Genomic DNA, 24671 nt, shown 5'->3' on the forward strand with positions numbered 1-24671 from the left:
GCGCACGACACACCCCAGTGTGGGTTCGGATTGTGTGTGAATGCTTTCTTCGTTTATAAAACCCAGCTGCAGTGTTATCGCGCTCCAGGGCCAAGTTCTTTCCACACAGAGTCTCAGAGCTTGAAGGCGGAGCCTCCAACGGCCTTGGAAGACACAAAAACTTCAAGAATGGCGACCTAGGGAGAAGGCCCCCTATAGTGACTTGGGGGGGGGGGACAGTTGGGCAGTTTATTATGCTAAATGTACTTTTACCCTGTGAGACTGCAATCTTGATCCTTGGTGCTCACAAAGATGAGTAGAAAGCTACAGTACACACACAAATGAACTATACTTGGGGAGCTGGAGAGATGGCTCAACACTTAAGAGCACTGACTGCTCTTCCAGAGGACCCATGCTCAATTCCCAGCACCCACGTAGAGGCTTACAACTGTCTCTAACTCCAGTTACAGGGGACTTGTTACCCTCAAATATATACGTGTGTGTGTGTGTGTGTGTGTGTGTGTGTGTGTGTGTGTGGTGTGTGTAGGCAAAGCACCTATGCATATAAAATAAAAATAATTAAAAAAAAAAGAACTATACTTGGGTACTGAAATCAGATTCACTCGTAACTGATCAAAATTAGGAATAACCAGTCTAGAATTCAGCAGCTAATTGGGCAAAAATATCATGGGCTGACAAGGGATTGGAGAAGGAAGAATGGATAGGTAACAATGGGAGTCTTAGGGATACTATACTTTCTGATACTAATTATATTGAAAGCATTCACACCCATGACTTGTCAAAATCCATAGGATGTACACCACCAGGATTAAACCCATACACACTCGAGGCTACGTCATCCATCCAAAATGAAGGGGCCACTTTGGGAAAGGATCTTAACAGAAGACTACAAGGGATTCATGGCTAACTACTGGTCTTTGAAAAAATGGCTCAGCAGTCCAGAGCACTGACTGCTCTTCTAGAGGTGCCGAGTTCAATTTCCACCATTCACATAGTGGCTCACAACTATCCATCTGTAATAGGATCTGATGCCCTCTTCTGGTGTGCCGGCACATGTGCAGACACCACTCATACATTTAAAAAAAAAAAAAAAAAAAAAAATCCAGCATGGTTCAGGCTGGAGGTTTCCTTCCATCTCAATGGGTAAATGGCCAAGTCATTTGGCCAGTGTAGGTATGTGTCACTTTGGGATAACTGAAGGCTGACGCGGTGGAACCTTGAGTCCAGTGAGAAAAGGGACAAGCTTGTCTTTTGATTCTATACGCTTTCAAAGCATGGACAACATCCTTTTTCCCTGGAAGTCATCGTAATGTTTTAGACTAGTAAATGCCACAAGGCAAGGAGAGCAGGTGCTCCTATGTGTCACCTCTCGCATTCGGATGGAAAGTCACAGCACTCCTAAACCTAACAACAGTCAGGGTCGTTTCCGTGTGAAAGGTTGGGTTTATTCACGCTTAACAGTCCTGCTTCTTCAAATCAACAACCAAACAAAAGAATACACATTCCCCGCCCACTAAGGCTATCTGGTCATCGTTTTGAAACAAAGGGGGGAAAAACTGGCCAAGACAAGAAGTATTGACGAGGCTAAATTGGAATGTGTGTGGTCAGCTGAGAGACCTGGAGGACCCAATCCTACAGTGAGGAAATGGGGGGGTGGGGTGGGGAGGAGTGGTGGCCACTGAAAAACTTGTGAGCGACAAGTGTCATTGTGCACAGTAACCTGAAAACTATCACCTGTGCATTCTGGCTAAGAGTACAATATATAAATTGAACTAAAGGGGACAGACACAGCATAAAATAAAGGAACCAGGAAAAAAAAAAGTTCTAGATTAGGGCTGCAAAATGTCATCTTCAAAAAATAAAAAACAAAAAATGCACACCTTTAATCCCAGCACTTGGGAGGCAGAGGCAGTGAATCTCTGTGAGTTCAAGGCCAGCCTGATCTACCGAGTTAGGTCCAGGACAGGCTCCAAAACAATACAGAGAAACCCTGTCTTGAAGAACCAAAAGACAAAGCAAAATGTCACCTTCCGAGCAAGATGCAGCCATTACTATCAAAAAGCAGCTGCAGATACCTGTACTGGGTTTGCATAAGAACAGTCAGGGGCAGGGTTATCTCTCACTGCTGAACATAGAGTCAGGGAGAGGGGAGAGCCTTCCACTGGTGACCACTGGGTACTTCTAATCCAGTGTTCACACAACACAGATGGTCCCGGTCACCGTGGCTTAATAAGGATCAGGAGAAACATATAGGAGGAATAGATGTTTATTCCGGGAGAAATAACTTACAACATAGACAGATGAACACGAGCAGGTTCCTGGTCCCCAGGATGCCTCCCGATGCTCTCCTGTCCCTGTGCTGGCAAGCAAGAGAGGGATCCCAAGCTTCTCCTCAGATCTAGTTACCCCAGGTAACGTCCGCCCCTGTCTCCACCCCCAATGGGCGTGGTCAGTGCCAAAGATGAGGACAAGGTGAATATCTCACTACACCCAGTGAATGGGTCACCAAACAAAACCAAGCCATGAAGCTGGAAAAGGCTGGTAAGAGATAAGTAAGAGGGAGTTTAATGGACTCTGGGTGGAAGGGCTATAAGAGATGTGTGAGTGTGATGATGGAGGGCATCCCTAATACAACATTACATACGTGGAGGAAATTGTCAAAGAACAAACATTGTTCCACAGGGCCAGTTCAGTGAGTAAAGGTGCCCTTCACCAATCCTGATGGCCTGGATTTTATCCTAGGGAGCCACAGGGTAGGAGACAGCCCGTTCCCACAAAGTAGGCATTTCACATGTATGCATACAGAATGTAAATTGCCAGGCGTTGGTGGTGCACACCTTTAGTCCCAGAACTTGGGAGGTAACGGCAAGGGGAATTTCTGAGAGTTCTAGGCCAGCCTGGTCTACAGAGTGAGTTCTTGGCTCACACACATGCAGCTACCCTTGAATTTGAGATCCTAATACCTGAGGCTCCTGAGTGCTGGGATTACATATGGGTAACTTGACAAATATGGCTTTCTCTTCCCCCAAAGACACCGAGTACTATACTAGACACAGTCATCCTGCCCCCCCATACTTTTTCAGTAAGCTGGCTGGTTATGCTCATTTAAAGCTCAGATGGGGGGGGCATTGGAGGATGGGAGGGAGGGGACTGGGATTGACATGTAAAATAAGATTGTTTCTAGATTAAATAAATAAATTTAACAAAGCTCAAGATGCTTTCAAAGGTGCTTGTTACTTTTCCCAAAACAAATGTGCTTATTGGTTTTTTTTTTGGGGGGGTTGTCTGTTTATGTTTGAGAGGGCTTCATATATCCCGAGGTAGATAGGAACTAGCTATATACCGGAAGCTGTATTTGAACTTGTAATACTCCTGCCTCCATTTCCTAAGTGCTGGAATTACAGGCATGCATTACCATACTCATTGTAATCTATAGAAACGAGGATTCCTATAAAGACGATGTAATGAGATGACCATTATTCTTTTTTATAAGTCGTTCAGTGGTCTGCCAAACTGTGCCACAATGGTTGAAGGACTCATTGTTATACACCTCCCCTCAGCAGTTTGTTGGACCTATCTTTTATCACACTGCCAGCCTCACAGGCAGTATCATTATCGGAATCCCTGACGGAGTCTGAACAGAAGAGGGCAGTGTTGTCTAGCGTGCTGCCGGGGAGCTAGAAGGTGTAAGACCTGTAGAGCAGAACCCACACACGCAGTCTGGGTGCACTTTCAAACTCAGAGAAATTACAAGTTCTGCTGGTGTCTTTAAGAAGAAAAATCCCCAGCACTTGGGAGGCAGAGGCAGGCAGATCTCTGTGAGTTCGAGGCCAGACTGATCTATAAAGCGAGTTCCAGAACAGCCAGAGTTGTTACAGAGAAATCCCATCTTGGAAAATAAGAAGGGATGGAGGGAGGGAACTTGACTCCCAACATAAACCTCCCTAGGGTGTTAAGGAAAGCCAATCAAGTTGGCTCTCTTACCATGTAAAAGCTACATTTGGACAGGTGTGATGTGAGCCTGGTGTGGCCCAATGTTTGCCTGTTTTTCTCCCATCCTTTACCCCCAATTCCTTGCTCTTGTAGCTTTCACTGGCCCACCTGTACTTGGAACATTCAAATTACCCTCCATTCCCCATTCCTGACTGGAAGCGGATGTCATTCCCATCTACCCGTGGGCTGCCAGGACCTCCGACAGGTGCATTCAAACATAATACTTAGAAAACAAAGAGAAACTTGTTGGTTGGCAGGGTCTCTTATACCCAACTCCTTACGTAGCTAAGGGGACTGCTGATGTGCCTGTCATCACCTCCCCAAGTACTGTGTTACTACAGGTTATGCACCATCGGGTCCAGCTTGAGAAACGGTTAACTGCTTTACAGCAAAATAAAAAGATCAGAAGGAAAAAAAGAGAAATGCATAAAGATGTGGGGATGGTGGAGGAAAAAGAGCTAAAAAACCAGCAAGCTTCTATCTAACACAGCGGTTCTCAACCTGTGGGATGCAACGGGGTGTGTGTGTGTGTGTGTGTTTGAGACATATCAGACATCCTGCATGTCAGATATTTACCTCACAATTCGTGACAGTAGCAAAATTGCAGTTAGGAAGCAGCAGTGAGATGATTTTATGGCTGGGGGTCATCACAACATGGGGAACTGTATTAAAGGGTCACAGCGGCATTAAGGTTGAGAACCCCTGCCACGTTCCAAAGAGAGGGAAGGGAGACACACGAGAAAGCTGTAATGTAATGGGTGAGACGGGTATGGCGGCACAGGCCTTTAATCCCAGCACTCCACAGGCAGGTGGATCTCTGAGAGTTTAAGGCCAGCCTGGACTACATAGCCCAGGTCAGCCATGGTTACACAGTGAGATCCTGTCTCCCTGTCTCTCTCTGCCTAGTTCAATGGTAGAGTCCTGTGGACAGGATCTGCCGCCATGATGGATTGTATGTCCTTATCTGTGAGCGTACAAAAACCAACCACACAAAAACTCTCTCCTCCCTTCAAGAAAGAAATAATATTCATTTCATGGGAAGCCTTCCATGGAAGAAGGGGCTCGTCTATCTTTCAGACATGTCATCACGCCTCTCTATTGATGCTTACCCTTCATTCATGGCTTCAAATCTAATTAAAATTTTTTTTATTAGTCACGTGTGTGCTATGTACGTATGGATGCACGAGAGCCCCAGTGCTTATGTAGAGGTCAGAGGACAACTCTGGAGTGGGTTCCTTCCATCTTTACCTGGATTCCCGGGGTTAAGTATAGGTCCCAGCTGAACTGTGGAGCTGGCCCTCTGCTGTCACTTTTGACACATTAGATACTTGAGCTACTTGCGCAGAATCAGCAGAGGGTTGAGTCTAGGGCTTCCTGTGTTTGAAGCATCACACACACACACACACACACACAGTGACACCCCGGCTCCCGCAAAGGGGGGGGGCGGTGTGTAGGGGCGGACGGACCATCTGAACCGAGCTCGTACCGACCTCCTCTTTTCTTCATCGTCACTCCTGAATGGCAATGTAGCAACTGTTACGTATATTAAGTGGTGCAAGCACTCCGGGGTGCTTAAAGTGCAATGGCACAGGTTGTTTGAATAGAAAAAACAATTTTTTTTTTCTAACGGACCCATGTTGTATGCAGATCTTGGAACCTATTCCCCACAGATGCCAAGAGACAACCAAACTTAGGAGACCGAAATAAAAATATTTTACACACACACACACACGCTACTTAAAAGAAAAAAAAAAAAAAAAAAAAAGGAAGGAAGGAAGGAAAAGGAAAGGAAAGAAGATAATAACACCACAAAAACTACAACATTCAATTTTCAGGTTTAGAATAACCAGGACTCTCTGTCCCCAGGCACAGCTTACTGTGTGTGACATCTGGAACTGTTTAACTTTCCCCGGAGATCGCCTGGAATTCTTCCAGGAATTCTCTGCATTCTGAACCCACCCCTTATATCAAAACACGCCCAGCTCAACTCTGCTTGTCCCCAAAGCTCATCATCAGCCAAGAAACCTCCAGGCAGAAGAACCCGTTTAACTGGGACTAATTCAGAGATCCAAAACCCACCACCAGGCCATCCAGGTGACATCATCACCGCAGCTTTGGCCACCAAGGTGCGAGGGCATGCCCTTAGATAGTATCAGATAAGCCCGGAGAAGAGATCCTTTATCAGATGCTCTGCAGCCAGGCTTGAGAAACTTCCTCTTAGGACAAGAGGAAGCTCAGGAATAAGGGTTTTCTTGACAATTGTTAGGAATAAACAGTGGAATCCACAAGGCACCAAGAACACAGAGTCAACATCAGCTGAGGCCAGCTCGGCACCTGAAGACTGGATTACAGTTCTGGCCCCACCACATCACAGCCACAGCCTCCATATGATTTGCATAAAGATGCATTATAAACTGCTTACAGTTTTTTTTTTTTTTTTTTTAAGCCCAGGCTAGCCTCCGACTAGAGATGATGATCCTTCTGCTCCCAAGTGCTAGATTACAGGGGTGAACCACCACGCGTGGATTCCCAGTTTACTTTGGAGATTAAAAAAAAGAACAATGGCTTTGCTCAATTTGACAAAAGGAAATGCTACCTGATGGGAGATGTCATTCTGTATATGTTTCTCGTGCTGGTTAATAAATAAAGCACTGTTGGCCAATAGGAAAAGTGTGTGAATTAAGGAAAACAGGAAAGACGCTTTTAAAAAGGATTGATTTCTAATTACATGCATGTGTGGGTGTTGGCATGTGGGTGCATGCAAGAGAGCAGGTGCTCCACAGAGACCAGAAAAGAAAGTGGGATCCCTGCAGCTGAGGTTAAAGTCAGTTGTGAGCCACATAGGAAGGATGCTGGGTCAGATCTCACACCCCAAGCTCTTAACAGCTGAGAGAATTTCTCTTCGTTCAAACAGGAGCTCTAACCAGGCAGTGGTGGTGCACGCCTTTAAACCCAGCACCAGGGAGGCAGAGGCAGGCAGATCTCTATGAGTTCAAGGCCGGTCTGGTCTACAGAGTGAGTTCCATGACAGCTAGGGCTGTTACAGAGAAATCCTGTGTACATACCAAGTTCTAGGCCAGCCAGAGACATGTAGAGACCTATACTTGAGAAAGAAAACAACAATTTGAATAAGGTGGCTCAGCAGGCAAAGCAACTTGGCGAGCAAGGGTAAGGACCCGAGTTGATGCATCCTGGGAAACCAACAAAGGAAGAAGAAATTTGAGGAGGAAAATCAACTTTGTACAACATAGAGCAGTACAGACATGCACACACACATGGATATGGACACGTACGTACACACACACACCCCCACACACGTAACAAATAAGGTGTAAATAAAAAAAAGTAAAAAGTAGTTCTGGGCTAGCACAGTTGGTAGAGTGCCCTGCCTAGAATGAGGGAAACCCTGGTTGTCACCAGGTCATGAACAATTATCTTCTAGTTTCTGTGCCTTAGGTAATGCTAATAGGAGTTGGGAATGTTAACACCATGTCCCATGAGCAATCAATCAGACCTAATTCAGGTTGTATGTATTGTCCTCACCTCAGGTGTCTGTGTGAACAGAGGTTGACAAACAGGTCTTTAAAATTCCTCCGTCTTTCAGAAATGAAGAGACATTTCCAAGAAGGTCCCATACACACCCATAAACCCTGCCAGTGATGAAGAAACTTAAGCACCCTCCTCAAATATTATAGGAACTCGCTCTTCCTTATTTAAACAAGCTGCTCCAAGCCTTCACTGCTTTTCAAGATTCGGACCAACTAAAGACTGCTGAGAACACATCTTCCTTAATCAGTTACCTCACAGGAAAACTGCAACACAGACCCTAAAATTGCCTTTGAAGATGTCTCTTAATTTTTCGGCTTCTCTTATCTCTCTTTTTTTTTTAAATTAATTTATTTATTTTGTGAGGCAAGGTCTCATGTATCCCAGACTAGCTTTGAACTAGTGGCGTGAGATTGCAGGTCTGTGATACCATGCCTAGCTTCTGCAGTGTTTGGGAGCTAACCCAGAGTTTCAGGCATGCTATCAAGCGTTTTACCAATTGAGCTACATCTCCAACCCCTTGCCATTAAATATGTTCGCTCTGTTTCTTTCATTATTTCTTCCTTCCTTTCGAGGCAGGGTCATCCTATGTCACACCAACCAGCCTTCCTGGAACTTTCTAGTGTAGACCAAACTGGCCCTGAACCCACAGAGCTCAGCTTGCCTCTGCCCCCCAGAGTGCTGGGACTCAAATGTATGCACCACCAGCCAGCCATGCCTGGCCTCTTGTGTAGTTTCTGGTTACTAGCAAAGAGTACAAAACCATGCAACACTGCCCAAAAACACATGGCGAAGTGTAACCCAGAAAGCAATAGATCCAACCATTTGATAGTACCTTAAGAATTAGACATAGACAATCCCTCTAAACATTCTGCCTATCAGCCCACTGGGATTACCTACAGAACCCCCTCCTTCTGGCAAGAAACTGAGCATGTGACAAACTAATAAATACCGAATATACAAAACAACACCTTATACAGGAAAAATCCGGGAAGAAAGTGAGATCTTGCAGGCCCCTTCTTACATTGTTTTGTTCATGTAAAAACTAATGATTTGGGGACCGGAGAGAGGGCTCAGCAAGTTAAGAGAATGTACAGCTCTTGCAGAAGCAAGAAATTCAGGTCCCAGCACCCAAGCCAGGCATTTCAATAGAGCCTGTAACTACAGGTTTTATTTAGGGGATCCAATATCTCTGGTTTCAGAGGACACCTGCATTGCATGTATCCACACACAGACATCTGTACATTATTAAAAATAAATGACTTGGGAAGACAGAGAATGTTATTCATTCTTTAAAGCTTTGCTCATCTATTAATTTCTAGGTTTCACAAATTTCCGCACTGGCCGGCGGTAGGAAGACAAGTTAGAGGGGACAAACTAGGAAGGAGCCTTCAGCGTAAACAAGCTAAACTATAGGAAGTAAGTGAGAGATTATTTTTAGCTTTGCCTAACTTTCGAATTCATTTAAAATTCCACAGGGAGACACTTTGGGGAGGGGGGGGAGTAGTTACACTGAGAAAATATTGAAGCCATAGAAAGTTTATGACCCACTTTTGCCAAAGTCAGTCTCAAACATTTAAATCAGAGCTTTTTTTATAAACAGAAGTTAGCAAGTGGAGTTTAATTTTCGGGGGGTGGTGGTGGTGGTAAAGAAAACATAAAAGCGCAGCCCCTAAGAAGCCCAGACAGGGCACAACTGCCTAAGACTATCAAACACTGGATATGCAAATGTCTGGTGTAGGCAGCCCCCGAAGGTAGACATGACACTACAGCTCACACAACTAGATTCCTAGAAAACAAGCATAAAAATAAATTTTATTTATTCGTGACTATTTTTACTAACATCTAAATGTCGTTTCTTGCCATCGATTTGGGAACTATGGCTTTACTAATATAGTACCAACTATTTAAGCCAGACCTAAACCACAGCATTAGTCTGAAACATGACTTCACCCAGTATTCTTATTAGCAAGCACCAGAAAACCGCCCCCAACCACTCGCAATTTCTCAAACACAGGAACTAAATAAATAAAATCTAAACCAACCAAACAAAAAACCTTAGACTAACTAGAGCAGGCTATCCACCGCAAACCTAACCCTTTTTCAGTGTGTCTGGCTGTTGTGCCTCCCTCCCGCTTCCCCAGGGGGAAAGGTTAGGGCTCCTAACCAACGCATCTTCCCATTAATTAACGCTTCCAGGAAGATTTGGGTTTAGGTAAAACTAAAAAACGTGGGTCCATTGGTTCCTGCGGGACTATGGAAGGCTCCTCTGGTGAAAGTGCAGAGAGAGATCTGAAAGCGAATGAAACTCCAGCCAAAACGTACTTTTCTCCCCACCGAGGGAGAACGAAGACTTACCCGTGATGGTAATGGTCCCCAACATATTTAATATCAGCCTTCACCCTCCTCCGGCCGCTGGCAGAAACCTCCGTATTCTCCCTGCTAACCCAGTAAGGTGTCGGTGTGATGGGAAGGAACCGAGTCCCAGCTACTCTGAGAGCATCAGGGGAGCCTCTCGGGCGTTAGAGGAGCAGCAATGGGCACCGGAGGCGCTACGCTGGGTAATTATAGGAGGACCCCGCCCTCGCCAAACCCCGCCCACGCCCAGGCCCCGCCCACACCTCTGCCCGGACTTGGCCGCAGCACCAGGGAAGTCACGTGCCCCGTTTTACAGCCCGGGTCTCTCTGCGTGCTCCCCGAGACCCAAGCGGGGTGTTAAAGGCTCTGGGGGCGAACGAGACCCCAGGAATCAGTATTGGATCCAAGCGGTGACTTCATCATCCCTGGCACCGACTTCTGCGTCTCAAAACTTTAAAAATTATGTGAAGGCAATAACTGCACAGATATTAGATTCTCCGATGCTTCACACCGTGCTCCGTGTCCTTCGGCTGGTTTAAAGGCGGGCGGGGTGCTAAACGGCCTCCCCTTTTACAGCCCATGGTGTTTTATGTGGCCATCTGTTCCCTACACACCGGCCGGCCCCGTTTCCCAGGCTTTTCGAAGGGCTGTTAGTTAACAAAGCCAACTGCCTTCAGAATTTACTCAAGACAACCTTTTCAGAGGCAGAAATATCTGAGCTAAGCTTAGGTCTTTCCCCTTTCCAGAGTAGAACTGAGCTAAACATTCGGCTCAAATTACACCAGCATCCTCCCGCCTCTACCGTACAATACAGGAGCCGTTATTAAAAATTCAGGCGGCAGCCCGATATTTCTTTTCCCGTTAATCTTGATTGAGGTTGTTTCACTACAAAGACACAAGTAATAAATGGGCTGGGTCTTCTGTTAGGAAAGGTTCATTGGGCACCCGGAGATTTTTTTTTTTTCCTTTTTCATCTTTTTCCTATTTATCACAGCATGCCTTGCCCCTCTGAACAAACAGCCTTACCCACACCCCCAAAGTAACAGGTTTTATTGTTGCTCTTCTCCAGACCTGAAGGCCTTATTTATGACTATTTAGGGGCCTGGAAGGTGGATAGCAGCGTGGAAATGAAGAGGGGAAAGACAAGCGACACGTGGGGGGAGGAGGGGGTGTCTAAAAAGGTTAAAAAAAAAAAATCGAAGGTTAAAGCCCAGCCCAGCTTGGTTGCTCCTTCTGGCCACCAGGGGGCGCAACGCACCATGTTCAGGCCCAGAAAGACAGAGAAAGGGCCAATTCCTGCTAGGGAATTTTCTCCACAGATCAGCTTCCCGTACAACACCCAACCTAGCTGTGAGTCTAGATAAGCAGAGTCTTGTGTTGATTGGTTAAGACCTGGGAGCAGACCTTTGCCCTCTGCGTTCCCAACATGGGGGGGTCCAGGCAGCCCAGCCACCCCACCCCGGCACTTACCCGACCCCTAGAGGTAGCACCAGCAGTCTGGGTTAAATGAGACACTCCCCCCCCCCCCCCGAGTGTCCCAGGAGCCCTAAGCCCCAGGAACCTGAGGAGATACTGAATCTCAGCATTCCCTTTTGCAATAAAGGCCAGAATGTATTGGCACGGCTGCCCAGCAAGTCCTCTGGGTGTGGTATAAAAAGACAAGCCATCCATCGGGAGAAATGCAGAAGGAAAGGTCACACAAGAGGTCACAGCAAATGCAAGCCACTTCCCTTTGCCATGGCTTCCACTCCGTGTATCACCATTCAAAGCAAAAAGAATAGGATAATATACGCCCGTCGCTTCGTGGGTTGATACCTCTCTGTGTGTGTTTCTTAAATCTGCATGATTCCATCGACAATTATTTTCCAAGTTCTTGCTCCACTTTTGCTGGGTGAAACCCACTGGGTGTGGCTGCCACTCACAACTGTGAGAGCCCTGAGGCTTGAGACGCAGTGCTGATGGGGACCTTGTTGTCCGGGGCACACCCTTCCCTGGATTGACGTTTAGGAGCAGAGAAAAGCTCCCAAGATCCTTTGGGCATAGGCATATTGTCTGATGACTTAGCATATTTGGCCTCGTTGTATGCGTTGCTGTCTTGAAAATCACACAGGACAATGCATACCACGAGGGACCACTACCTACTGCGCAGTATAGGCTTGTTTTTTTTTTGGGGGGGGGGCAGGGCTTGTCTGTCTGTTCTTAGTGTCTTATGTATCCTATCTTTGAATTCCTCATCTTCCAATCTCTCTCCTAAGTGCTGGAATAACAAGCATGTACTACTTACACCTGGCCCTTTTTTTTTTTTTTTTTTTTTTTTTTTTTTGGTATGTTTTGGTTTGTTTCCTTTTGAGCAGGGTCTTACTTACTGTATATATAGCCTAGGTTAGCCTTGCCTTTCCCCATGCTGGGATTTCAGATGTGTGCCTGGATGCCTGGACCTCAATAGTAAACTTCAAATCACTTCTTGAGTACTTACAACACCTAACAGAATGCAAACCCTGGGTAAACAGTGGCCATGCTGTATTGCTTAGGGATAAAGGTGTGTATGTGTGTGTGTGTGTGATGCTTGTGCTTGTTCAGAGAGTGTGCCAGCATGAACATGTGCATGCACATTGTTTGATCTCAGGCTAGTTGATTCCATGGTTGGCTGATTAGATGTGGAATCTGCAATCCCAGAGCAAACACTAAATATACTGAATTTTAGATGGGGTTTCTCTGCATAGCGCTGGCTGTCCTGGAACTCACTCAGGGATCTGCCTGTCTCCAGTGCTGGGATTAAAGGCTAATAAATGCTATCCTGACTATTTGTAAGGGCACAGACAAGTTAGCCACAGGATGGATAGCTGGTTCTGCAGGGCTCTGAGCATTCAGGTCTCTGCCCTGTGCAGCAACGGCGCTAGCAAATTGAATTTTATGGTCCAGATGCATTGGACACATTCACATCGTTATGGTTATTTAAATTTGAAAAATCCAAATAAATCATCGGGAGAGCATGGAAAGTTAAGCCACTTCGAGAGCATGGGGGAAAATAAGCATTAAAAAACTCAATTTGAAGGAGGGCTGGAGAAATGTGCCAGCAGTTGAGAGTATATGCTCTTCTGACAGAGGACCTGAGTTTGGTTGCCAACTCTCACATCTGGCAGCTCACAAACACCTGTGACTCCCAAAATCTACTTGCCTCTGCCTCCTGAACACTGGGATTAAAGGCATAAGTAAACCAAACACACACCTATTTATGCAGAGTAAAATCAGAGAGTAAAGAGTATGTTCAATGTAGTTCCTGATGCTGTATGTGTGGCACTGTGTCTTTAAAAATTATTTGCTAATGTAATTGTGTGTGTTGTATGTGTTCACGTATATGCGTGCACCCACCTGTGTGTGGACACACCCATGTGTCTATAGAGGCCAGAGGTCGTGTCTGATACCTTCCACCATTCCTTATTTTCGAGACAGGGTCTCTCAGTGACCTAGCAACTTGTCATTTCAGCAAGACTGGCTTGCGGAACTTCAGGATCCATCTGTCTCTACCCTCCCAGTGCTGGGATTGTAGACATGAGCCATAGTACCTAGGTTGTACGCGGGCGCTGAGATCCAAACTCTGGTCCTCGTGCTCACATGCATAGCAAGCACATCACTCACTGAGCCCCTCCCATGTTTCAAGTCTTAATCAAAATGAGCGGAAGGAGGCACAATCTGAAGTTCCAGACTCAGAAGAAATAATGGCAAGTATATATATGACAACTCTTTGACTCTCCGTTACCTCAAAAATAATGGCAGCTCCAAACCACCCACACAAGCAGCCTCAAACCTAGTAGCCACATTGGAAAGTACACTTGCTCGTGCAAGCACAAGTGTGCTCACTCACACACACAGACACACACACACAGACACGCGCCCATCAAGGAGTGGCATTATTTGAGAAAGACTGAAGATTGAGGTGTGGCCATGTTGGAGGAATTGGAGGGAGTATGTCACTAGGGATGGATTTGGAGGGCACACCTGGCCCAGGCTCTCTCTCTCTGTCTTTGGATCAGGATATAACTCTAAGCTATTAGCTATTAATCCAGCACCATATCCGCTACTGTGTTCCCTCCTTGTCCCCGCCATGATGCTAACGCACTAACCCTCTGGAACTGTAAGCGAGCCTTCAGTTAAATACTTTCTTTTATAAGAATTGTCTTGGGGGACTGGAGAGACGGCTCGGGGGTTAAGAGCACTGGCTGATCTTCCAGAGGTCCTGAGTTCAATTCCCAGTAATCACATGGTTGCTCCCAACCATCCACAATGCTATCTTCTGGCCTGCAGGGACACAAGCAGGCAGAACACTGCATACATAATAAATAAATAAATCTTAAAAAAAAAAAAAAAAAGAGTTGCCTTGGTTATGGTGTCTTCACAGCAACAGAACAATGACTAAGACAGAAGGGAAATGGACTCCTCCCAGTGAGACGCCTGGATTTCTAGCTGACAGCTTATTGAAGGGAAACATATTGCCGAGATTCCTTTTCTGTGAGCTTCAGGAGGCTGAAGTCTCCAGGAACCACATAAGGGATTAGGTCTGGATGTCGGCAGGTTGGACAGCAGCACATCCATCACACTGACCATGATGGAATCCCAATGTGTGTGAACACCCTGAACGGAAATTAACTTGGCGAGGGAAACACTCGGGGCGAAGACTTGACCATCACGATGAAAGTGATGTACTTCTTTAAAAATCCATTTGCTGACTCTTGTTGTCTTGGACAATGACACAAAGGACTATAAACCCAGTACACTGCTCCCAGTGTTCAGTTCTCACTATTCCGAAGTCTAGAAGTCTGGGATCAGCGTCGTCATGGTAAAGGCCTCTTCTCTTGGTTGACTTTCTGGACATTTCGTTTGTTTGTATTTGTTGTCCTGGGAATCGAATTCAGGGCTACATGCGTGCTGAAAAGCCGGCTCAAGAGTAAAGGCACTCACTGCCAGGCTTGGTGGCTTTAGTTAGAACCCTGTGACCCTCTCAGTAAAAGAGAACCAACTGCTAGAAGTTACCCTCCGAGCAGCACATGAACACTGTCTCTCTCTCTCTCTCTCTCTCTCTTTCACACACACGCACACACACACACACACACACGCACGCACACACACGCACGCACACACGCACTGTTTAATAGCGATCAGCTTTTTCCTTTCAGTTGCCATATTTGGTGCTGGAAAGATGGCTCAGCAGTTAAGAGCACAGCTGCTCTTGTAGAGGACCTGAGCTTGGGTCCCAGCACCCACATCGTACACAGACATACATGCAGACAAAATAGCCATCATACACAAACGATACACACACATATATATTTTTTAGGAAGAGTTAAAAAGGCAGGGTGTCTTCCCTGGCCTAGAACACACCAAGTAGACTAGACTGGCTGCCCAGGAAGTTGCAGGGGCCTTAGCCTCCTCAGCACTGGGATTATAAGCATATTCCATGTAGGTTCTGGGAGAATGTACTGAAGCCCACAAGCATGTTTCCTAACTGAACTATCTCCCTCTGCCCAGCCCTCTTTCTTTTCTTTTCTTTTCTTTTTTTTTTTTTTTTGGAATAAGGTCTATGTATCCCAGGTTAGCCCTGAACTCAAGAGACAGCTGAAAGGGGACCTTGAACCGTTCCTCCCGCGGTGACCTCCCGCATGCTGGGATTCCGGGCATGCAGCGCCATGCCTGGCTTTAGTCTTCTGTTGTAAAAAGACCAAGAAATAAACTTAGAAATGAGAACTAGTAACAGCAGCGAGAATCTAGTTCATTTTGGCAGGCTTCCCTCCGGCACACCCCGGTTAGAAATATACATTAACTCCTGGCGTTGCTCTTTTAACGGGGGGTGGGGGGGGGTGGGGGGGGTAGCTTCTTCCCTCCACAGATAGTAGGAGAGATGAAAGAGAAGACATGATTGATGCTTGCAAATAGTGCTGCCTGTGGACAGGAGGTGAGGTGCTCCGCCCTGGGACTGGGAGGGTGGTGGGAGGGAGGCAGACTTTCAGGCTTCCTTTTATGGAGAGAACTCCCGGAGGAGGAGGCTACACTGGGCAGGGACCTGACATCCCATCCTCACAACTGGCTTCCACTAAAGGCTTCTTGCTTCCAAAGTTGGCTCTCTGATCTAAGAAGCACAGGCATGGTGATAGGCTGACAGCTACCTCCCACCCCCTGGGGCTTATTTGGATAAAGTACCCCAGTCCTGTTTTTTTTTTTTTTTTCATTTTTTAAATACAAGATCTCATGCAGCCTACATTGTCCTTGGACGGAGCCAATGCCCAGCTGAGAGTCTGTAAGAAATAAAATTAATAAAAAAGCAGCAGCTGGGCAGAGGTGGTGCACGCCTTGGACCCCAGCACTAGGGAGAGGCAGGCGGATCTCTGTGAGTTGGAGGCAGACCTGGTCTACAGAATGAGTTCCAGAACAGCCAGGACTACACAGAGAAACCCTGTCTTGAAAAGAAAACAAAAACAAAACAACAACAAACCCCTTCTCCCTCCCCCCCCAAAAAAAACCAACAAAAAGATACTTTTGAGGGTTTTTTTTTTTTCCATATTGCTATTGTTGATCCAAAAATCCATATAGAGTGCTGCCAAGGAGTCCTTGGGCCCCTAGTGTTAAGGAGCATAAGTTATTCAGGTAAAAACCTAACATACAGTAAAGATGTACATTGAAGAAACGAGTTATGAAGTTTACTTCCAATAATATAGGGAGAGTCTTAAGTTATTGGGGCATGCCCCTGAAATGGATTATGGGACCTTCCTGTCCATTTGCTCCCCAGCATGAGGTGAGTCTCTCGTTCCTTCATGTGCTCTGTTCCTGACTAGACGGTACAGCTACCTGAAACCCAAAGCAGTGGCTGCCCCCAGTCTTGGACTAAAGCCTATGAAGCAGTAAGCCAAACGGAACCCATTCTCTCTGTCAGTGACTTCCTTGGCTAGCTATTTCGTTGCAGTGGGAGAAAGTCAGCTAACCCACCTACCACCCTGGCAAAGAACACAAACTCTAACCAGAGCAGTGGGCAGAACTGCGCAAAACTATAGCAACCTATGGGTGACACTTCCAGAGTCAGCTGACAGGGAAGTTACGGCTTTGGTCAACATCCTTTCCATCCATTTTCCCTTTTCAGCCCCAACCTTTCGGGAGCTCGGCAGAGCTAACACACTAGAGACCCATGTGACACCCTGTAGCTACACTCATTTATAAAGCCCTCGTTCTCATGCCTAGGTGACTTTGAAGCAAGCTATAATTGAAGACAGCGCCCCCCCCCCACACCAGCCTTTTGTCCAATTAAAATTAAACTTCACATCCGGGATATGACTTTTAGCACCAGGTAATGAAAAACCATAGAAATAGTTTTCTAGATAGGCCTAATGGCATTTAAGCGCCTGGCCATGGATGCTCAGGTATCTCCATTAGCTAATCCTCTGAGGGTTACAGCCCAAAGGAGTCTTACTGATAGCAGTCAGCCTTCAGAGATAGATGCTCATTTTACAGATGCTCATTTACAGTACAGGCTCCACAGATATAAAGGGACGCAGTCAAATGAAGGTCATGTAGGTGTGCGTGCGTGCGTGCGTGAGTATGAGTGTGCGCCTGTATGTGTGTGTGTGTGTGCGCGCGCGCACGTGGGCATAATTAGGCACCTCACCTGAGTTATTCCCCTTTTTTTCCGTGCACCTCTAATCCCAGCACTTGGGAAGCTGACACAGGAGGATTGCCTGGGATCTTCCAACACCAGCAGGAATGAATCTAGATGAGTTTCCAGGATTGCACACCAGAGGACTTTCACCTGAGTTCAAGGCTTACCTCGTGTTAGCCCTCTACAATTGTCAAAACATTAACACAACAGGACAGATCTTGAGGAAACGCCTTTGCAATATTAATTGGGTCTGGAACACAACGCCTGTGCTGTGGGAAGAAGGCATCCCTTTGTCTACAGAGCGTTTCTAGAAATCCTTGATCACTCATGGACAAGTCTGGATAGTGTTGCATGCTTCCGGGCAACATCAGATGCCAGCTAGCAGTGAGCACCTAAGGGCCTAGCTGGAGTTGTGAAAGGTTTCTAGCTTTGCTACTGCATGACCAAGACCCACAATGCCAGGCCAATGGCATGTGAACCTATAGCCAGCACTGGCCAGGCAGAGGCAGGAAGACTACCATGAGTTTGAGGCCATTCTAGGCTCAATGATTGGGGAGACTCTAACAAAAATAAAGCAAGATAGGTTGCAGCCTTTAACCACAAGAATGGAGCTCCTTCACTACCTCCCCATCCCTGGCCCTACTCTCCATCAGGGAGGAGGTGAGAGAGACATTAGATGCCAGATGTTAGCAACTGGCACCAAGAGAAACAGAGGCAGAATGCAGGATAATGGGGGGGGGGCAGCAGGCAGGTCTTCCTAAAAAACAGAAACAAGATGATGTCATAAGCTGAAACAGAAAAAGGAATCAAATACCAAAAAGTATTTCTTCTGAGTAGGGAAAGCAGCCTTTACCCGAAAAGCAAGTGTGGGCTCATTGTTAAAGGCAGGTCTTAGCGTACCTACACACTCCAGATAAAGTTACTAAGCACCCCGAAGAAGGAAGAATTGCTTTGGATTCCAGAGTGATTATCTGGAAGGTAACAGGCTCCCAGGGAAGGTGGTAATCATTCAGTGGCCACCTTTGGTCTTTCCATATCCCAAAGGCATTCAGCACCAGGAATAGGAAAGCTCAAATCTAATAAAACAACATAAGGGCCATTATAAAAATGAGTTCTCCACCATGCTGCAAATTCAGCCATTAAACAACTGGGTCCGAGTCCTCCACTTAACGCCTGTAATTGAGGGATAATGTGGAGATGTAGAAAAATGAAAGGAGAGCTAGACTCTCTAGAGACCCCTGGCTTTAACCAACGCCCTTGGGGGTGGGAGGTGGGGCGAGCTGCAGGAGACTCAGCAAGTCTAACAGAAATACTGCCCCGTGTGCAGCTTCTCTACCACTCTCTGGTGCACAGACCATGCACCGGTGCTCCTGGCTAATACTTGCAAAGCAAATGAGCCCCAAAGTGACAAATGCCACTGCCACTAATGTAAAAATACAAATGCAAACAGCGTGGCACTTCTGCGAGGAAAAGTGAAAACAAGAACGGAGCAACACAAGAGACCATCCAGGAAGATGGGAAAGTTTCGCTTTTGCTACATAGTCTCTGCTGAGTGTGGCCCCGAGGCAGGACACCTGCCTAGCAGGTATGGCGATCTGGGCCCCGTGATTGCACCACAGAAACACCCAGAAATCCCTGCCTTGTGAAGGATACAAGGAAATATATTCAGACCCGAGATACCATCGGATTACTTGTACGAGGTCCGGCGCTCTTTAGACATTCTGTTTAGCATCAACAGAAATAGGACGTTACATTTTCCTTATCTGGGCCAGTGGTGTTGGCACACGATTTTAATACAAGCACCCGGGTGTTGTAGAATATTATTTTAAGGTGTGTTGCTTTTGTTTATGCTCTGGAACGCTTGTTCAATGATACAAAGGTGTGTTTGATTAAATAAAATTCGCCCGTGGTCAGGAGGCTGGGTCAGCAACTAGCTGACAGGAAGTGGTAGGGAGGAGCCAGGTGGAGAAGGTTTATACGGAGATGGAGAAAAAGCTGGAGAACTTCTTGGGAGACAGGAAGAGGTGGGTTAGGGGAGCTGCTTACTATTCAGGCTGACTGAGAAGCAGGATTCTACCTCAACCTTGAATCTTGAATTCTTTTCTGGGACACAGATTTTAGTAAATTTCCTTAGAAGCTTTAAAAGAGCCGGTGCCCGAGGAAACAGAATTCCCTCAGGCTTCAGCTAGCTCTTCCCCTGATGCTGATAGGGATGGAATTGCAGTTGCTGAAAAGGAAAGCCTGGCTTAAAAGGCAGAAACAATTAAACAAACAAAAGAAAACTTGGGAGGTAGAGGCAGGTGAATCTCTGCGAGTTAGAGGCCAGTTTGGTCTACAAAGCGAGTTCCAAGACAGCCAGAGCTACACAGAGAAACCCTGTCTCAAAACACCAAAATAAACCAGGTAGTCAGGTAGTGATGGTACATACCTTTAATCCCAGCACTTGGGAGGCAAAGGCAGGAGTTCAAGGCCAGCCTGGTCTACAGGAGCCTAGAGAGTCTCCAAAACTACACAAGAGAAACCCTGTTGGGGGGGGGGGAGGGCGGTTAAAAAAGAAACATTTCTAAGCTGGAAGGGAGGGAGGGCAGACAGAAATCTTGCAAGGAAAAAATATGAAATACTCCTGAATTATCAGTATTTCTTTTTTGTTGTTGTTTTTATTTTTGCTTCTTTATGTTTGTATTTTTGGGTTTTTTTATTTATTTTTTACATTCCAATACTAGGTTCCCCTCCCTCCTCTCCTCCCACTCCCCCTACCCCCTCTGCTCCTTGGAGAGGGTGAGGCCTCCCCTTAGGAAGTCTACTCTGTCCCCTCATCTCCTTGAGGCAGGACCAAGGCAGCCCTGTGTCTAAGCAAGGTGTCTCTCCATATAGAACGGGCTCCACTAAGTCAGTTTGTACATCAGAGTTAGACCTTGGACCCGCTGCCAGTGGCCTCATACACTGTCCCAGCCACACCACTGTCACCTATGTTAAGGGAGTCTAGTTTGGTCTTATGCTGGTTCCTCGTTTGTCAGACCTGAGTCAGCTGATTCTGTGGGTTTCCCCATCGTGGTCTTGCGAGATGGATCAGGGGGTAAGAGCACTTGCTGTGCAAGCAAGAGGGTCTGCGTTTGAATCCCCAGGACCCATGTGAAAGCCAGGCAGGGCAGTGAGCTGCTATAACCCTGTAATGGGGGGTGGGTGGGGGGATGGGGTGGAGACAGCGGATCCAGGAAACTGGCTGCTGAAACTATGAGTTTGTGGTGTCGTGAGGGACCCAGTCTCTACAAACAAGGCAGAGAGGAAGGGCGATGCTCTCTTCCTGTCTCTAAATGCATGCACGCACATACATGAACACATACACACGCTTTTTCCTTACTCGGAGTAAAGGGTCTGTTGTCCAAGCCCGGCAACCCATGTTTAATTCCCAGAACTCCCAAGGAAAGCTAAGGACCAATTCCCACAAGCTGTCCTCTGATTTCTCTGCGTGCACAAACACACCACACAAATATACATACAAAAATTTTTAAGCACCTAACCACAGGCAAAACACTGATACCCAAAGAAAAGCATGAAGAAGTGCTGTTGAAGAATTTAACATGCGGGTTCCATCTGCATCGACACTGCTGGACTGTGAATGGCCAGGGAATAGTACTTGTGCCTATAGAATAGGCCTCTGGAAGAGACTCTCATGGCATCTCCAGCCCTCTCCAGGGATGGTTAGGCTTCCCAGAGGTTGAGCTTTTCTTCATGGTCTTCTGAAGGATAATCTGTTTCTTTCCATTCCCCTGGCCCTCAACATCTAGTGCGTGCCCAGCCTTCCCAGACCAGCCATGGTCAACAGCCTGGGTCTTCTCAGGGAGGCTGTGGAATACAGACATGGGTGGGGGACAGAATGGTTTCTATAAAAGCTGGTGTTTAGCCATGTGTGTGGAATGTCCTGAGAGATCACATCTGGAGGAAAGGGAGACTGCAAACAGTAAGCCTCTAGGAAATGTGTCACAGACTCTTGGGGACACCACGGTCTCAGGATCTTAGGGGCCGAGTGTGTGACCCCATCCCATACATGTAGCCTACATAACAGCTAGGCCACATAAGAAGCCCACTCAGGGACTTTCGATATTGCACAATGACTAAAAGAGCTTGCGGCCAAGGCTGACAATTTAAATTCCATCACTGGACTTCACAGACATGGAAGGTGAGAAAATACTGACTCCGTGGGTCAGTAGTCCTCTGGGACCCACATAGGCACTGTGGAACACAGGCACGCACGTGCACACACAGGCATGCGCACGCACACCCGCACGATGGATGGATGCATGCGAGGATATTGAGGTATGTGTGTCGAGATGGCTTAGTCCTGGCACCTCTCACCAAGCCTGATAACCTGGATTCGACCCCCAGGACTGACATGGTCATATTTCAGTGATCTCAGCTGTCCACAAACTATTCCAGACCACACTGATTATCCCTTTATCTAGTCCCTGTTTTTTCTTTCTGGGCTTTCATTCAGGCCTGTGCATAGTTTTGATACTACAACACAATTTTGTCATTTACAAAGTTACGCTCCAGAAATATGCAATCACATCAAATATATATATATATCTCACAATGTTTTCTGTAAGCTTGAAATCTTGTTCTGGTGACATTCACAGCTATCCTAGGCCACTTGCAGCCAGTGGGGAAACTTCTGCATCTTCTATATGTGCGCTGCCTGGGGACAGCGCAGTGGTTAATTGTCAGTTCAGGACTCTAATCATCTTGGTTCAAGTCCCAGGAATATTGCCTAGCCCACGACATTGTCACAACTACTACTAACGATGAAGCAGCTAGGTAGGCAAATGGTGACATGTTTAGAATACTCAAGGCCATGACTTCTAACTCTAACGGGTTGGAGGAGGTGGGTGCATCAAATGCTGGCACCTGCTGTTCTCAGGTCTGCTCATAAACATCTCATTTCTTGCAGTGCTCTGCATCAAACCTGGGCTTTGTACAAGTGCTCGGAACACTGGGCCAGCCCCAGCCCTGATGCTTATAAATCTGAATCCAACTTCTCTTCTGTCCCTGGATGTTATGCCACTTTTGATCTCAGAGTGCTGCTCCACCTGAACTCTGAGCAGCTCTCATTTCTTGAAGCCTCCTCTTAGCCTTACATTCTATTGTATTTAACCTTCCACTGACTGCCTTCCTGTGTCCCCTGTTGGAAAGTATCGGAAGTAGAAAACCCATTCTTGGTGATAAACTTCTCAGAAGCATCTGAGCCACGATGACTTCAGTGGAGTTATCTCAAAGTCACTGAAGAGCTGTAGAGGTGGCACAGTCCGTAAAGTTCCCAAAGTTGGATTCCCAGAATCGGTTCAGACAGCCAGGCCACTGTGGCATGAACATGTAATCTAAGTGCTAGAAAGGCAGACCCCCGGGGACTACTGGTCAACCCGCTGAGCCTATTTGAAAATCTTCAGGTCAGTGAGAGATTCTGTCTGAAAAAAACAAAAGTGGCTGGCTCCTGAGCTTGTCCTATGGCCTCCACACATACAAACATGCAGCTGTGCACACACAACCTTGCACACACAGACACACCAGCCACTATTTGTTTAATTGAAAATGAACATGGAAAGGACAAAGGATTGGCCTTGGGAATTTGATTTGGGTCCACTCCAGCTGTCTGGTGAGTATTACTTGAAACTCTCACACTAGGTCAGGCAAATACTCCGACTGTGAGACTGTGTGTGCATTTCTAACTTTATATGGTGTCTGTGGTGATATATAAAGATCAGTGTTCCCACCAACTTCAAAGCAGCTCCCGGCTTGACACAGCACTGTGGGGGCATAGGAGAGAGGAGAAACGGGTTCCATGTGTTCAAAGAATCTTATCCGAAGAGGCAATGCCCAACCCTTTCATCTCTCTCATTTATATTGCACATAGGAGTCAAGTTAGCACATGTCAAACCCGCATTGAATATATCTTTTTAAAATCATGTCTATTTATTTGCATACCTCGAGTGTGCGTGAGTATGTGCCTGCATAGGCCAGAGGACCACTTTCAGGAGGCTGTTCACTCAATCATGTGGGTCCCCGGCATTGAACTCAGATTGACAGGTTTGGTGGCAATCACCTTTAACCTGCTGTGTAGCTTAATGGCTCTACTATATCTTGGTTTGAATGGAACGTGACTCCCAACACTTCTGCGCCATGGAAGCAACACGTTGGCTAAAGATGCACCGGCCCATTGAAACTTCCCCACCACCACACCCAAGAGCTGGAAGCTATTAGGTACACCACAGTCCAGGCAAAGAGATGCATGCATCTGCCAGGAAATCTGTGTGGGTGACATAGACTTCTCTAGACTGATGCCGGATTGCTACTTTAACTTCTAGTTCAGGGATGTGTTGGGCCAGCAAGCATGACTTTAGTATTTCCAATGAGAATTCACAACTGACATCACACGAAGATAAGGGATAATGATTTAAACAAACAAAAAATCCCATTAAGTTCCAGGTAAGAATAGTAGAGAAAGAGTGTGTGATGTCAACCCTGGAGTACAGGGGCTACCCACAGGGTGGGCTAAATATCTCCTTTTGAGACCAGAGGACACTATAGTGTTTTCTGTTGCTAGTGTGTGACAATCCAGTTCTGGTTCAATACAAGAACAGTTTACCATCCAGCAACTAGTGCCCTGCCAGAGCCAGCCTGGCCTGCAAGGACAGCTTACCATCTTCAACAACAACTTCTTCCTCCTGCCCATCCTGCTTTCCCTCTTGGACATGGACATCTCCTTGTTCAGCCACACCATTGACAGCAGATAGCTGGCCATTCTTCTGTAGGGCCTGTGGGGAAGACAAAGCCATATAAACGTGAGTTCAGTCCACTTATCCAAGTTCAAAGCAATGCTTCAGCTGGACGTTGGTGGCGCATGCCTTTAATCCCAGCACTCGGGAGGTGGAGACAGGTGGATCACTGTGAGTTCGAGGCCAGCCTGGTCTACAGAGCTAGTTCCAAAGCAATACAGAGAAACCCTGTCTCGAAAAACAAAACAAAAAAAGCAATGCTTTGACGTCCAGAGTATAAACTGTGAAATGAAGGAATACAGAGAAACAGAGGCTCTACGATGAAGAGAATGTAAGCTCTATATTCATCTTCAGCGACTGTG

The 24671-nt window shown here is 46.5% G+C and overlaps 1 protein-coding gene across 2 annotated transcripts in view; it reads right to left on the reverse strand.

The window, feature by feature from the left end:
* Window positions 1–24671, reverse strand: part of Akap12 (A-kinase anchoring protein 12) — a 71767-nt gene that overhangs the window by 12592 nt on the left and 34504 nt on the right. Inside the window, exon 3 of one of the 2 annotated variants that reach the window (XM_051206007.1) lies at window positions 24234–24348. In XM_051206007.1, the coding sequence (XP_051061964.1) occupies window positions 24234–24348 (115 nt within the window). Of the gene's footprint in view, window positions 1–9897; window positions 10010–24233; window positions 24349–24671 lie in introns of those variants that run through there. The other variant, XM_051206008.1, reaches the window with a different exon arrangement.

The sequence above is a fragment of the Phodopus roborovskii genome, unplaced genomic scaffold (assembly GCF_943737965.1).
Source record: "Phodopus roborovskii unplaced genomic scaffold, PHOROB, whole genome shotgun sequence".
Lineage (NCBI taxonomy): Eukaryota > Metazoa > Chordata > Mammalia > Rodentia > Cricetidae > Phodopus > Phodopus roborovskii.